Here is a 13,966-nt window from a genome sequence, read left to right on the forward strand (position 1 = left end):
AAGCCCTCTCCCAAATCCCTAACTTGTGTGAATATTCCCTTAACAAGGCGAACTAGTTGGTGGGAGCTCAGCTCTTCTGCATGAACTCCTTCCTATTCGACGTTCGAAGAAACCACAGGTACTAAAGTTTGCTGCATTGAAAACCAGCTCTGTAGTCCCACTTGCACCATTTTACTCTGTAAGTATTTAGGCAAGCGGGGCTCATTAGCAGGAGGCTGCGTCAGAATTGCCCACACGTTGACTGTCGTATCTGCTGGATTTCATAACTAAGGAACTGTGTTACGGCCTTCAGTTCGGTACTCTTGTTCCAGCAGTGAAGGCCTCCAGCAATAATTCCACGGGCTTCAGTATAATGGATGAAACTGCCCTAAGGCTTCTGAACTTTAAAGGTTTACACGGGCTTAAAAAGGCTTTGTGGGCCGTTGGCTTTGCCCTCACTCACAGTGGATGACACTCATTCAACAAGTTATACAGTCAGTTACAGCCAAGCTGGTTTATTCACTGTAGCCATCTATGCAGGTGTTAAAAATTTTCACTGGATTATTAAAGCTGTTGGCCTGTCCAAAAGGCTCTCCAGACAATATTACTATTCAATCAACCGTGAGTGAGTGTAAACCATGTTAAGCATAGTTGTTTCGGTTGTGCAAATGAAAGCCTGCTCTGCGCAAGCTTAATTCAAGAATCTTTGGAAAGTTCTTTGCTTCTAGTTAATAAAATGACAAATCCTCTTGTCCTCTTTTTGATCACGTTATCTAGAAGGATGGCATTTCTCACAAGGGAAGAACATGCTCAGCAAAATGTCACTTTCCTATTCCCTAGTAAAACTTCTGTAGTGGCTGTATCCTGAGCAGGGTATAGAAATTAATTGTTTACAGAGGTATAAATTCATGGCATATGGGACTCTACTGTCAAATTCCTGCATGTGGAACTGAGAATGCAGGTGAGAATATTTTAATTTGGCTTGAAATTTCAGACTGCCAAGAAATTATGTTCTTCCATTGTCAGTTCTAAACAGCGCTGATTCCAGGTAGAATTATGAAGAGCCTTCAAGGATAAGTAAGTTTTAAACCTTGAAACTGCTCTTATGTGTTCTGAAATGACAACAAGCAGCAGCTGCATTGTTTGTAAATCTGAGCATGTTCTGACCAGATGTAGTTGTTTTGGATAAGCTACGCAAAGGAAAAATGTAGGCTACATATCAAGAACACTTTCCTAATAATGATTCCTTTGTACTGTGTAATGATTTTCAAAAGGGAATATTGATATTCCTGTTCCTTTTCTGTTTAAAAATGAAAGAGGTGGAAATGTAATATTAGAAAAACTACCATATTTAGAGAGTAAGTTAGATGACGAACTGTCAGTAAGTCCTTGCCATCCCTATTGTCCAGTTCTGCATCAGCTAGGTGTGTGATAACCATCCTTAAAATCAGTGAGTATTTTTCCTAACAGATTTTAAAGTTCATTTGGGTGACCGTATTTTGAAATGTCGGTGAACCTCTCGGAGACGCATACGTAGGCCATTTCTGTACTGTCTGGCACACTTTTCTACATAATACAATCTGAAAGGATTATATCATGCTAAAATTGCTGGTTGTTTTGGTAGGTAACAAAGCTTTATTCAATAAAGGGATTCAGTCTTCAGGTTTGTTTGCTGCATTGTTTTTAACCTGGCCATTCCCTACATAGTGTCACTTATTTTTCCTCTTCCAAATACTCTATGTTCCAGGTCTCATGCTCCCAAGGTCAAATCCTCTTTACTTGTTGAAGGAACAACTGTTGACAGTGTCTTGCTCAAGAAAAGGAATGGGCTGTTTGCTTAACTTTCTTAATTTCCAAAGCAGAGACTGACTTCCGATCTATTTTCTGTTTAAGTAGATCACTAACCATTTTGAGATTTGAGACTGATAGCTTGCCTTTAGAAATTCTGAAGCAAGAGAATCTTTTAAGTCTAGGCTGTGACAAGAAAACAAATTTAGAAGAAAGTTTAGTCCTTGTATCACACATCTGTTTGCAGCAAAATGTGTTGAGAAAAACATGGATTTGAATTCAAAAACCTAGAAATGATCTAGTCACTGAGGCCTTAAAGCTAAAAGCAAGTTATTTTATTATGCTCTATTACTAATGACAGGTTTGGATTTTTAACACAAGTAACTTTTAAGCACAGTCAACATCAAAATTCCTGTAATCAGGCATGCATTAGGCTTGGTATAGCAACCTTGGGAATTTCCTCCAACACACTGTACGAAAATGGTCTTTTCTTTGTAGATCCACAGCTGTAGATAATTTTATTCCTCTCCACCCTCTTTCTTTCTACTACTGCTGTTTACTGCCAAACTGTAATTTGTTTACAGAGGATGTCTTCAGCAGGAGTTTAGATATTAGGACTTTCAACATCATAGGAGACACCTGGAGCACCTACCAGCTGCTCTTGCCATTCTCTGTTTTTTTCTCATTTCAGTGATCCTTAAGATCCCCCTTCTCCGAGGCTGTTGCAAACGTCATTACTTGCAGCGGCGGAAGGGCAGCTTTTCCTCGCCCATGTGGCAAGAAGGGAGCAGTAGGACCATGGGAACAGCTGTTGCAAAATCTGAGCCCGCTGCCTACTCTACTACTGGCGGAGCATATGCCTCACGATGCAAAGCAGTTGCCATATGTAGCAGATGGGACATTAGGCTTTTTCCCAGTCCTCTAATATACGTCAGTTTGCTCCCATTGGAAATAACTGAATTCTAGTGTCAAGGGAAAAATAATTTCTCTGCCACTGAATAATTTTTCCACAGATCAGAGTTCGTAACATAAGCTTTCATTCACTCCTGGACTCTTGATAATCCAGTTTTCTTCACTTGTATCCTCAGTTCACATCACAGAAAGAAAATTATTATTGATGTCATATGTGATGTAAAAGAGGTGTTTAAATTGATTTGCTTTGTTAGTAGCATCAGCTCTAACCATAGCCTAAACTATACTCTCAACTGTACATGCGAGTGTCTTTGAAGCCCAAGAGTAGATTAATCAGTCACTACCAATATGTATTCCTGGACTGAGAACAGGTGAAGTGAGGGCTGTATATATAAAGGTAAAGGCAGAATTTGGATCAGCAAAATTAAACCTCTACTTCTGTCAAAGCCGTAGCTATGCTTGAAATACTAGATGTTTGTTTTTGGTCTAATTTGGCCTTTTGCACAGGACAGTACTGTACAAAAGGAGAAACATTCTCAACTTGCCTCCCTCACTTCAATTCCACTGAATGGAAAACTCTTATAAAAAAAAAAAAAGTGTTATTAAAATACCAGTTTTCTACAGGATTTATTTTCTTACTTTGTACTGCTTTCTACTGCTATCCTTTATGTGTTCCTCTGATATACACAGGATTTTAAGTGTTCCTTTGTTAGTATTCATTTAACAAATATTCCACTACATACTTTAAAAAAAACCCCTCCTTTCTGAGTTCTAGTTTGAGCAAGAGCATTTCTTTATCAAAATAGTTTCATGTGCCCATTTTTATATAATGATCAACAACTCTTCTACTAGGCTTCTTACTAGGCTATGATTGTATATCTTTTTAAGGCTACTACATGTATATAGAGGCATCCGACATGGTTTATGGACAGAGAGCATACCTAACTTCAAGAACGCTAAGAGGGATCTCTGGAAAACTGTGCTTGACATTCTTCTATCACATGTATGGAGCTGGGACAGGATTATTAAGTGTTTATCTAAAAAAGGAAGGTGATGAAGAGATTCCTTTATGGAGAAGAACAGGGGAACAAAGCATCTCATGGCTAAGGGGACTGATAGAATATGAAAGTGAAAAAAACCACCAGGTAAGCAAAAACCAAACAAAAATCAGAAGGGAAGATTAAACTTAACTATGTGCTAGAATGCAAATTTTAGTTCTGCATAAAAAAGAAAAAACGTAGACAGGATTAAACAGCCATCTGAACAAGCTGATGTAATGAAGAACTTACAAATGGAGGTGGGAAGGAATCCTTAAAGATATAAGTGGGTTGCAACTACAAAAAAAGTTCATTAATTCACTAACTCAAAATTAAATGCATTTTCACTTGACTTCTTGCCAGTAGCAGTTTTATTTATATCACTCATGCCATTTTTTTTCTTTAACTGTCCAAAGCCTTGTCTAGATTTAATATAATCACTAAGCTCTGATACTTGCAGGGTGGGTGGATACTTGCCTTCTGAGTTGGCACCAAAGGCAAGGGATGATGTGCGCTGGAGCTTTGCTTTTGATTTCAACACTGCCAGAGACAAAAGCCTGCTTCTGTCTCTGTCAAGGAGAAAGCTGAAATTGCTGTTGACTGAAACAGCACTGGGCTCTAAACTGCACTGCGCACTGACCACTAACCAAAGATGTACTTATTTTTTCAGTTTGTCTTAAGAGTTTGGAAACTAATTAGGTAAAATGAACTTTTACTGAAAAACAACATTATAATATCGTAATACTCTTCCCCCCCCCCGCCCCGCCCAAACCTTACCCACTTAATAAAGCATGGCAACCAATCTGGGCTGAAAAGCAAGATGGAAACAGTGTATCACTAAACTGTCATAAAGCTATCAGTACTCTGTAAACACAGCAACTGTTGTGTCAGACTGTGAGAACAAATCTCCTCCTTTCAGCATCATTACGTCCCCAGATCTCTGACCGAGGAAAATCCATTCAGATAGACTACTGATGGAATATATGTTTCTTTCCATGAAGCAGGCTTTCAGGACACACAAGATCCTGCAATAGACTGCAGTGGTATTTTTGTTGTCTCCAGTCCTTCACCCTAGACAGGGTATTCATGAAGCTATGCCTTACCTTTACAGATTGTTTTTGAAGCAATTCGTGGGGTGTCGATAAGAAGTGACACAGCTATTGATGATATTCTGTTCCAGGCAGGACCCTGTTTAGGTAAGCTACATAAACTTTGTTTTTCTTAGGAGACACCTAGCAATTAATGCAGCGGTTTTTGTAATTAGATAGGCCATACTTCTTCCATTGAATCCCCACCGAACGGGTCTGATCTTAGTATCATGCTGCTGGGCTACTGCAGAATTTTCTCCTTTTTTATAAGATGTGAAGCCTGAGAAATTTGTGACAACTCAGACTAGTAAAGGTCTTACGGAACTTTTTAACAGTTGTATGGCCATCTCATTTAAAATCCAACATGATAATTGCATTCTTCTTATGTAAAGTGATAAAAAATGCAAATAATTACAGTATTTTCCCCCTTCTTTTGTATTTTAGAAGTGGAAGAAATTCAGTTTTCATCAGGTCATCCTGACAGCTTAAATGAGATTGAGTATTAAACACATGCTGCTGAAAGAAGTGACGTGCACAGGTTTATATGTGAGAAACTGCACAAACTACCTATTTTAAAGCATGTTTTAAAGAAATACTGGACTGGGTTGAATATTCACCGACATATAGGAAGAACTCAGAGCACTCATGTTCCTTGCCTTTGCAATGAAATTATTGACTCAGGGCTTCTTAGACTGTTTTTTTTTTTTTTTTTTATTATTTCTCCTTTGCATGAGGTATTGGTTATTAGATAAAGGCTTCCCATTTTGCACAGATCATTAAAGAAAGTATTTTAATGCTTTTGTAAATCTCTGTCGTATAGATAAAAAGAGGAAAGTAGATATGCACAATTAAAATCTATTATTGTGTTATCTTAAATCTGCATTCAGTGAATGTTTTGTGTTGGGTATAGAATGGATTTTTTTAAAGGAAATTATAAATATTTTGAAATAAAAAAATAGTACTAGCTTTTAGTGATATCCTGCAGGTTAAGTGCAATTATTCATGATGACAAATCTCTCTGGGAAACTAACATGTTGCTAGCAATTTTTTGTGGTTTTGTATTCTTTTACTATATATTTGTCATTCTTGCTAATAACAAATTGACTTTTAGTGTTCCAGTATAATTCAGTGTAAGCGACTGCTGTTTTGAACTATATGAAATGGGTTTGCATACATTTGTAGGTGTAGCTTTTCTGGCATACAGATCTTGTTTTTTAAATAAAATCAGTTTGTACACTCACATAGAATATATTTGTCTTTTCTTATACTTTACCCAACCACAAATGCTTTGTGTTTATGCTAATAAGAAACTGAATTTACACCTGTTATTCAGATTTTGTGTTTGTTTATAAGACTTTGTTTTGAAATTAGAGAACTTCCTAATAAAGAGGATTTTCAAAGTTACATTTATTTGCTCTGCCTCAAACTTTAGTTATTGGCGTAACGAGAAACAACTGAACCTAATAGCTTGAATTCAGTATTTTGAGTACTAAAAAAAAAGAAACGCATGGGTCACGTCATTTCACACCGCCAACACAGAGCATCCCAAATACAGCCCTCATCTGTTGCAGGAAGTTTCCGCACTGAGCCGCCCAAGTGATTCTTAGAGCCACCACATCCAATCTGCTTCTGCAAGACATGAGCCCAGATAAACGAAAACAGCTTTTTTCCTCTCAGCACAAAGTATAGGGCTTTTCTAATTAGCCTTTAGCACCACTAGCACCTGGGACATGTTAGATCAGATTTCAGAATTATAGATTGTCCCCACTTAAAACCTGTTGCACTGAACTGTACAAAGCATTTCTGAGACAAAACCTGAAGATCTAGCCCCTAGCATCTCTAGTCCCTTTTTTTTTTTCCTTCATTTTGCTGAGACAAACAATTAAAGACATTGTGCAATTAAATATATCCAGTAACAAACATGTTTATTGGACCACACGGGTATTATTTCCTAGAAACTGAGCAAGAGTCAAAAGGAACTGACATCCTAACTATCTACAGTCCCTGTTAGCAGCTGGTTACCAATGCATCATTCTGGCTATTACATTCTGAAAATAAAAAAATAGCCAGAAAAAATGGACTTTTTCATAAGAGTTGCGCTTATGAAAGAGTTCAAGAGAGCGCTGATGCTTAAGCGCCAACGTTAAGATCAAAACATCAGCAGAATACAAATGAAAACGAAGCAGTTAAAATCACCAGGCTTGGTGATTCTGCATACTTCTAAGGAGACTTTTCTATAATTGAAATAAAATACAAAGTGCAACCACTGGGTTTCTGTCTCTAACCCTGTTATGCAACTCTGCTTCATTCCATCCCATTGCTCAGATTTAGGTAGATATGAGACCTAATCAATTACTCTGTTGTGCTCAGTTATTTTACAGGCCCCTATCACTGAGAGATATTTATTTCGAGGGTATGAAGTACTATCTTGACTGCAAAGGAAAAGCTTAAGTTCTCCCCTCACCAGGAAACAACAGTCCCTTTCCATCTGTTACTGTCACTGCATGAATTGAAGGACGGAGGGAGAATTGGAAAGGTGGCTGCTTTTCAGGCTTTTTATTACTTTTTAAGTTAAACGCCTGCCAAATTTCAGCCTATAGAATAGGCATATTGCAAGACCAGTGAAAGGCTGCAAAACATCTGAAAAACAGAGACAAACGCATTAAGATTGTTCCAGTGGCAAACCTCAATCCTGTGGTGAGGTAAAAACCATTCCATCAGCTCTGTCCAATTCCGAAACTTCCCTTGCAACTAATTTTTGCCCTGGATCCTTCTTTTATTTACTAATATTTCCTTTCCTGTCACTGGAATAGCTGTAAAGGGACCATAGCAGAGCAAAGAACAGTTCTGAGACCGTGCTGCACTGGGCGTGCTTACTGTCAGATAATTTCTTCGAAAGCTGTAAATATGAAAGAACCCACAAGTAATTGCTTTGAGCCTACTTGTGGCACAGTCCACAAAAATGCTACGAAAAAGCAAACTTCAAAAGCTATTGTAACACACCAAACACTAAGAGGCTTGTATTGGACTGCTGTAAACAGAGCTGTGTTCTGCCACAGCAGAACCCAATTTATCCTGAGAGCAGGGGAAAAGCCCTTTTATTGCTCTTTTGTTTTAATACTCATTTTATTTAAATGTTTTCAATTGTTTGACATTTTGTCATACATGTATTACCTCCTAAAAAGAGGGCCAAATGCTGATCTCAGTTGCATCAATGGAAATCCAGAATAACTACATAAAACGTGATTGTTACTCTAGCTTCATACAAGTGTAATGAAACCACATTCTGGCCCAATATTGTATTAGACCAAAATAAACCTAACACAGCTCCAAGTTTACAATCATGAAGCTTCACTAAGACCACTCAAGCTGAGCACTGAAAAGTCTGGCGTTTATCTTTCTAGATTTGAATCCGGCTTAAAATTATGACTTCCTCTATTCAAGGTACCCCCTGCTCCAAAAGCACTCCCAGGTAAGGCAGAGGACCAAAGAGCGCGCGCTTTTCCTCCACCCTGACACACCGAGTCAAAATACCGCTCACACTTTGAGGAGCGAACATTCATTCATCTCTTGCTCCCTCAAACAAACGCTAAACGTGAGATGTAACATTCGCTTCCTTTTAGCCCTTCCTTCGGAAAATGATTTCCATTTGTTACTTCCAGTTTCTGAGTTGCTTAGGCGCAAGTTGAAGTGAATAGATAATCTTTCAGTTCTCCTTTATATTTTCTCTTCTGCTCTGTATTCACCTCCATGCTGTTTTCTCCCATCCTTCATGAGTGGTTTGAGTGGTTTTCTTGACTCTCTCTCTCTCTCTCCCCAACCTATTTTTCTTCCCCATCTACTTATGGTTTCTCTGAAGACCAGTGTTTCAACCATCATTTCTGGTCTCTTTCCTACCGCTGTGCATATTCTGTTACGTTCATTTTCTCAGTGCTAAGCAGTGTGCTGCATCCAGCTGCCTTTATGTTCTGTATTAACTTTCAAGTTCTCATCCTCTTCTTTCCTCGTGCTCCAAGCACCATCCACCTTACATCAATGTCTTTTTTCCAGCTCTTCCTAGCATTCATGCTAACCAGGCCCCAGAAAATCCAGCCTGACAAATTCTGTGAACAAGCGATTTCTTCAGCAGTCTCTAGCAGCAAAACGGAGAAAGGGTTAACATAACCTCATCACTTTTAGCTGCAAAGCACTATTACTTCATGGATCCAACTCTCCCCTTTTAGACTGCAAGTTTGAGACTTAAGTGATTTGAGACACTATAATTTTTATTGATTAAGCAAAACATTACCAAGAAAATAAGTCAATTAATCTAAGTAATAAACATACTGCTTTAATTTACAACTATATCATTTTGCACATTATTACACAGAATCACAAAGCTATTAGTTACCACAAACCTTGTAAGTGACACTCTGTATTTAATTACAGTTCTATCCTTCCCTCCCCACACCACCTAGAACAAGGGTGCACATCTGGCCCTCTTTACGCTCCTACACCAAGCTTTTCGGTCATGGAGTTGATGGAGAGTCTTGTGGCTTGTCCAAAGTACTTGTCTGGCATCCCTGGTAGGCTTGACTGTCAGCTTCATTACTGTTCCGCAGGCATCTGCGTTCCCACTGTTAGCAGATTTCCCTCAACACACACCCCTTCATTCTTTTTCCTGTATCCAGAACAACCTTTTCTCACTGCGCTTGTACCTCCCTTTTGCCACAAAAACTTCTCCCAAAGAAACAACCTGCCCTAAATTACTTTTTCCTCATCGGTCCCAATTCTGCTACATCCATACCCTACTGGGTAGGCACACCTTAATATGAAGTTGCTGATATCATTACCAAGGCAATCTTGACCTTTTACGGTGTTATTGATGCCACGTAGGTATCAGTGGCCTTGAAAGGCCCTAGAGAGCCAAGTCTTCCTTACAATTATCTGTTCATACTGGGGACACGTTATTTTCCTTGTAAACTTTCTAAGATAAATCAGTCTAGTTAGTCTTTGCAATGAGAAAGAAGAATCAGTTAAACACAAGCAGTCTCTCATCTTTAGCCTTCAACAGTTGTAATTGGCCTCCAGGTTCTTTGCAAAGGCCTTGTCTAGTTATGAAGCCGTGTGCTCTAGCAGAAACTCTTGCTCAGAGTCAAAAAACAAAACACAACACAGCACCCCTGAAAGGAAAGGCAACTGCAGGACTCAGTTTCTAACACTGGTAGTAATCCTGCAATGGTGCCAAAAATAAATAAATAAATAAAACATTGACATACATTTCTCGAGGATTCTTTCAAAGGACAACTATCCTTCCTATATGCTTCCAGATCCCCGGAACAATACAGGCAAGACGTCTTTTCCCTATATGGTGCCAAAAATTAAGAAAAAATAAACAAGCCCAGGTAGATCCCGGCGTCTAGAAACCAGAGGAACTCGCTCGACCCGGACCCGAGCCTTTCCCCGCGAGCAAGGCCAGGCGCTCCCAGGGGCGCCCGACCCTGAGGATCCGCCTCCCGCCGGGCGGCGGCCGCACGCCCCCCGCCGGCCGCGCCGCGCCGCCGCCGCCCGCCTCACGGCGCCGTGCTGCCACCTCGCGGGCAGCCGCGGCCGCCGCGACCGGGAGGAGCCGTGGGCGGTATCGCCCGGCGCTCGGGGCCGGCCGGGCAACGCGGCGCGACCCGCGGCCTCCCGCTGCGGGCAGGGCCGCCGAGAGCCCGCTGGGCCCTTACCGCCGCCTCCGTCCCCCGCGCCTCGGCGCCCTGACGGGAAGGGGGGGGGGGCGCGGCGCCGCTCGCACCTCTTCCGAGGGAGAGGTGCCCCCGGGGAGCCGCCTCGCCTCGTCCCGCCGCGCACGGCGAGGCCTGAGGGGGGCGGAGGGGCCCCGGCCGGCGCCATGTCGCTCCCCCCGCCACAAGCAGAGGCGCCTCCTTCCCCGCACGGTGCGCCGGTCCCGACGTGCACTGCGCCAACCCCCTCCACCGCAATGCGCGCTGGGAGGCGTGGTCCTCCCGCCGCAGTGCCCGCTGGGAGATGTAGTCTGGTGAGGCGGGAAGGGATGCGCTCCGCCGGGCAGGGGGGAGCCGAAGCGGTGCCTTACGTCAGGGAGGCCGGGCGGCGGCCTGGCCCGGGAGGGCCTGGCCCCCAACGCCGTTACACGCAGGGGAAGCACACGGCAACGCCGCGTGCCTCAACGGTCCGGCAGGCCCTGCACCGCCCGCCCTCTTCGGAAACCGAAAGCAGCGCAAAAAACACTCCGCCTCGACTCTCCTTCCCTCTCCCCCGCCCGCACGCCTGCAGCCAATAGGCACCAGTGTGGCATTCTGCGAGCCAATGAGCAGCTTCAGCGCGGCTTGGTCGCTCCCTTTCAGCCAATGAGTGCAGCTTTCTACCGCCCCGCCCCGATGTCCTGCCCGCCAATGGCGTCGGCCGCGCGCTCAACGGGAGTTCGCGCGCGGCGGGTGGGTGAGGCGCTGGGGGTGCAGGCGAGGGCGCAAAGATGGCGGCGGCGGCGGCGGGGAGCAAGTGGGGCCTGGGCGCCTCTCAGCTCGGCACCAGCTGCACCCCGCGGGCAGTGAGGGCCCCCGAGCCGCGCGCCCGCTTCGTCGAGGGCTCCATCGTCCGGATCTTCATGGAGAACTTCTTGTGAGTGGAGGGCGGCGGGGGCTGCCTATCGCGGCGCAGCCGGGCTGGCAGGCGCCGGCCGGCTTGGGCGCTCTCAGTTTTCGTTTCCGTCCGCCTGTTTTAAAAAGGGTGCAAGGTTTAGGAGCTGGCTGTTGAGTCCGGAAGGCCAAACCTGGAGCCGCGGGCTTGCAGGCCGGCGAAGTGCTCCAGGGTGGTGCCCTGGGTGATGAGCAGCGCCTCCCTCCGTTGAGGGAAGGCCTCATTACGGTCTTGGCTGTCAAGGTGAGTCAGGGCTGCAGAAAGGAGCAGCGCGAAACGTTTTCTGGCGGAAGGTGAAGCCGTGCTCGGTAGGAGAGAGCCTGCTGTGGTCTCTGGTTATGGGATCCCCTAGGCTTGTGGTGTAGCATCACTTCAGTGGCACATGGCTACAGTTGTGCTCACGTGAACTCTTTTCCTCTAAGATGCGGTTGTGTGGTGGGCCGTGTTGTCCTTGTCTGTTTCTGCTTCCTTTCTTTCACCCAGTTAGGTGGTTGTCAAGCAGTGGAAGGGAGAGAAATGCAGAATATGTTTTTGGGGCTGTGGGAATAGGGGTTAAGAACTATTAGGATGAAGTATCTGTGGCATTACTTTGTGCACATTCTTTTTCAGGTGTCTGCTCATTGGGAAAACCGTTCTGTTTTGAGCTGTTACAGTTATGAGCGGAAGCTTTCAGCTCACTCTCTGGGGGCAAATATGCTGATAGTTCTCTGCTAACCTTGAAAGCAGTTCTGAGTAGCATAAATTATGGGTCATGCTACAGATTACAAATGAAGGGTCATGCTACAGATTACAAATGAAGCCTAAAACATTATATTTTAAGCTTCAGCATGCATTGAACATTCACCTTCTTTTCTAGAAGTGCTTAGGTTATGTTATTGTCTCGTCACAGAATCACAGATGGTTGAGGTTGGAAGGGACCTCTGCAGATCATCTAGTCCAACCCCCTTGCTCAAGCAGGGTCATCTAGAGTATGTTGCCCAGGATCGTGTCCACGTGTTTTTTGAATATCCGCAAGGAAGGAGACTCCACAACCTCTCTGGGCAACCTGTTCCAGTGCTCAGTCACCCTCACAGCAAAGAAGTTTTTCCTCAGATGCAGATGGAACTTTCTGTGTTTCATTTTGTGCCTGTTGCCTCTCGTCCTGTCACTGGGCACCACGGAGAAGAGTGTGGCTCCATTCTCTTGACAAGAGAGGAAGGGATTCTCTTGACTATCCCTCCCTTCAGATAGTTTTACACATTGATCAGATACCCCTTGAGCCTTCTCTTCTCCAGGCTGGACAGGCCCAGCTCTCTCAGCCTTTCCTCATAGGAGAGATGCTCCAATCCCTTTATCATCTCTGTGACCTTTGCTGGACTCTCTCCGTAGTGCCTTGTCTCCCCTGTACTGGGGAGCCCAGAACTGGACACAGCCCTGCTGAGGCCACATCTGGAGCACTGAGTGGAGGGGCAGGATCTGCTCCCTTGACCTGCTGGTGACACTCTTCCTATTGCAGCCCAGGATACCCTTGGCCTTCTTGGCCACAAGGGCACCCTGCTGCCTCATGCTTAACTTGTTGTCCACCCAGGACTCCCAGGTCCTTCTCTGCAGAGTTCCTTTCCAGCAGGTCAGTCCCCAACGTGTCCTGCTGCATGGGCTTATTCCTAGGTGCAGGACCCTGCCCTTGCCTTTGTTGAACTTCATGAGGTTCCTCTCCGCCCGGCTCTCCAGCCTGTCCAGGTCCCTCTGAACGGCAGCACAGCCCTCTGCTGTCTCAGCCACTCTTCCCAGTTCTGGATCATCAGCAAACTCTGTCCCTTCCTCCAGGTCATTGATGAATATATTGAACAAGACTGGACCCAGGACTGACCCCTGGGGGTCTAGGCCTCCAAATAGAATCTGCGCCGTTCACCACAACCCTCCGAGCTCTGCCATCCAGCCAGTTCTCAAGCCACCTCACCATCCACTCATCCAGCCCACACTTCCTGAGCTTACCTAGGAGGATGTGATGGGAGACAGTGTCAGAAGCCTTGCTGAAGTCCAGGCAGACAACATCCACTGCTCTGCCCTCATCTACCCAGCCAGTCGTTCCATCAGGGAAGGCTATCAGATTGGTCAAGCATGATTTCCCTTTGGTGAAACCATGCTGTCTCCTGTTTCTTCTTCGGTGTCAGTGTCTCAGTTCTTGTCTGTGTATCCAGTGTCTGGTATTGTGGGAGAACAGAAAAACAAATGATGAATTTCATTATAGATGTGGGGTGTTGCTGATCGTACTAACATTATTAATTTGTCTTGAATTTGTATGCTAGTGCTCGGTCCTTTCCTGTAGTTGCTATTGCACTATTGTGGTAGGCCTGCTGCATGCACAGAATGAAAGATAATATCTGATATAAGAAAAAAAATACCTGATAACAGGCTAACGTTTTAGCTTCTTGTAGCTAAAGAAGGTTACAATATCCAGTCCATCAATTTGGAATACAACAGAATTCACAGACTTCTTGCAGAACTAAAGGCCCATATGCATCATATGGATTGGACTTG

The 13,966-nt window shown here is 44.0% G+C and overlaps 2 protein-coding genes and 1 long non-coding RNA gene across 5 annotated transcripts in view; 2 read left to right on the forward strand and 1 right to left on the reverse strand.

Annotated features, from left to right (window-relative positions):
- The window catches only part of MAMDC2 (MAM domain containing 2), a 61,816-nt gene extending 55,765 nt beyond the window's left edge, over positions 1 to 6,051 (forward strand). For both annotated transcript variants that reach the window (XR_011137833.1, XM_068927815.1), the window contains exons 12-14: positions 3,568 to 3,824; positions 4,828 to 4,912; positions 5,249 to 6,051. Coding sequence is in view for 1 of the 2 variants with exons in the window: in XM_068927815.1 (XP_068783916.1) it covers positions 3,568 to 3,824; positions 4,828 to 4,912; positions 5,249 to 5,310 (404 nt within the window). In the remaining variant the exon portion in view is untranslated. The remainder of the gene's footprint in view (positions 1 to 3,567; positions 3,825 to 4,827; positions 4,913 to 5,248) is intronic.
- A 2,997-nt stretch (positions 6,052 to 9,048) lies between these two features.
- On the reverse strand, positions 9,049 to 10,861 carry LOC138064573 (uncharacterized). The gene is made up of 2 exons (XR_011137834.1): positions 10,584 to 10,861; positions 9,049 to 10,147 (listed from the first exon to the last, which is right to left on the reverse strand). It is a non-coding gene; the product is annotated as an uncharacterized lncRNA (long non-coding RNA).
- A 317-nt stretch (positions 10,862 to 11,178) lies between these two features.
- Positions 11,179 to 13,966, forward strand: part of SMC5 (structural maintenance of chromosomes 5) — a 50,916-nt gene continuing 48,128 nt past the window's right edge. For both annotated transcript variants that reach the window (XM_068927256.1, XM_068927257.1), the window contains exon 1: positions 11,179 to 11,428. In XM_068927256.1, the coding sequence (XP_068783357.1) occupies positions 11,283 to 11,428 (146 nt within the window). In that variant the 5' untranslated portion in view covers positions 11,179 to 11,282. The remainder of the gene's footprint in view (positions 11,429 to 13,966) is intronic.

Source organism: Struthio camelus, chromosome Z (assembly GCF_040807025.1).
Source record: "Struthio camelus isolate bStrCam1 chromosome Z, bStrCam1.hap1, whole genome shotgun sequence".
In the NCBI taxonomy this organism is placed as follows: Eukaryota; Metazoa; Chordata; class Aves; order Struthioniformes; family Struthionidae; genus Struthio; species Struthio camelus.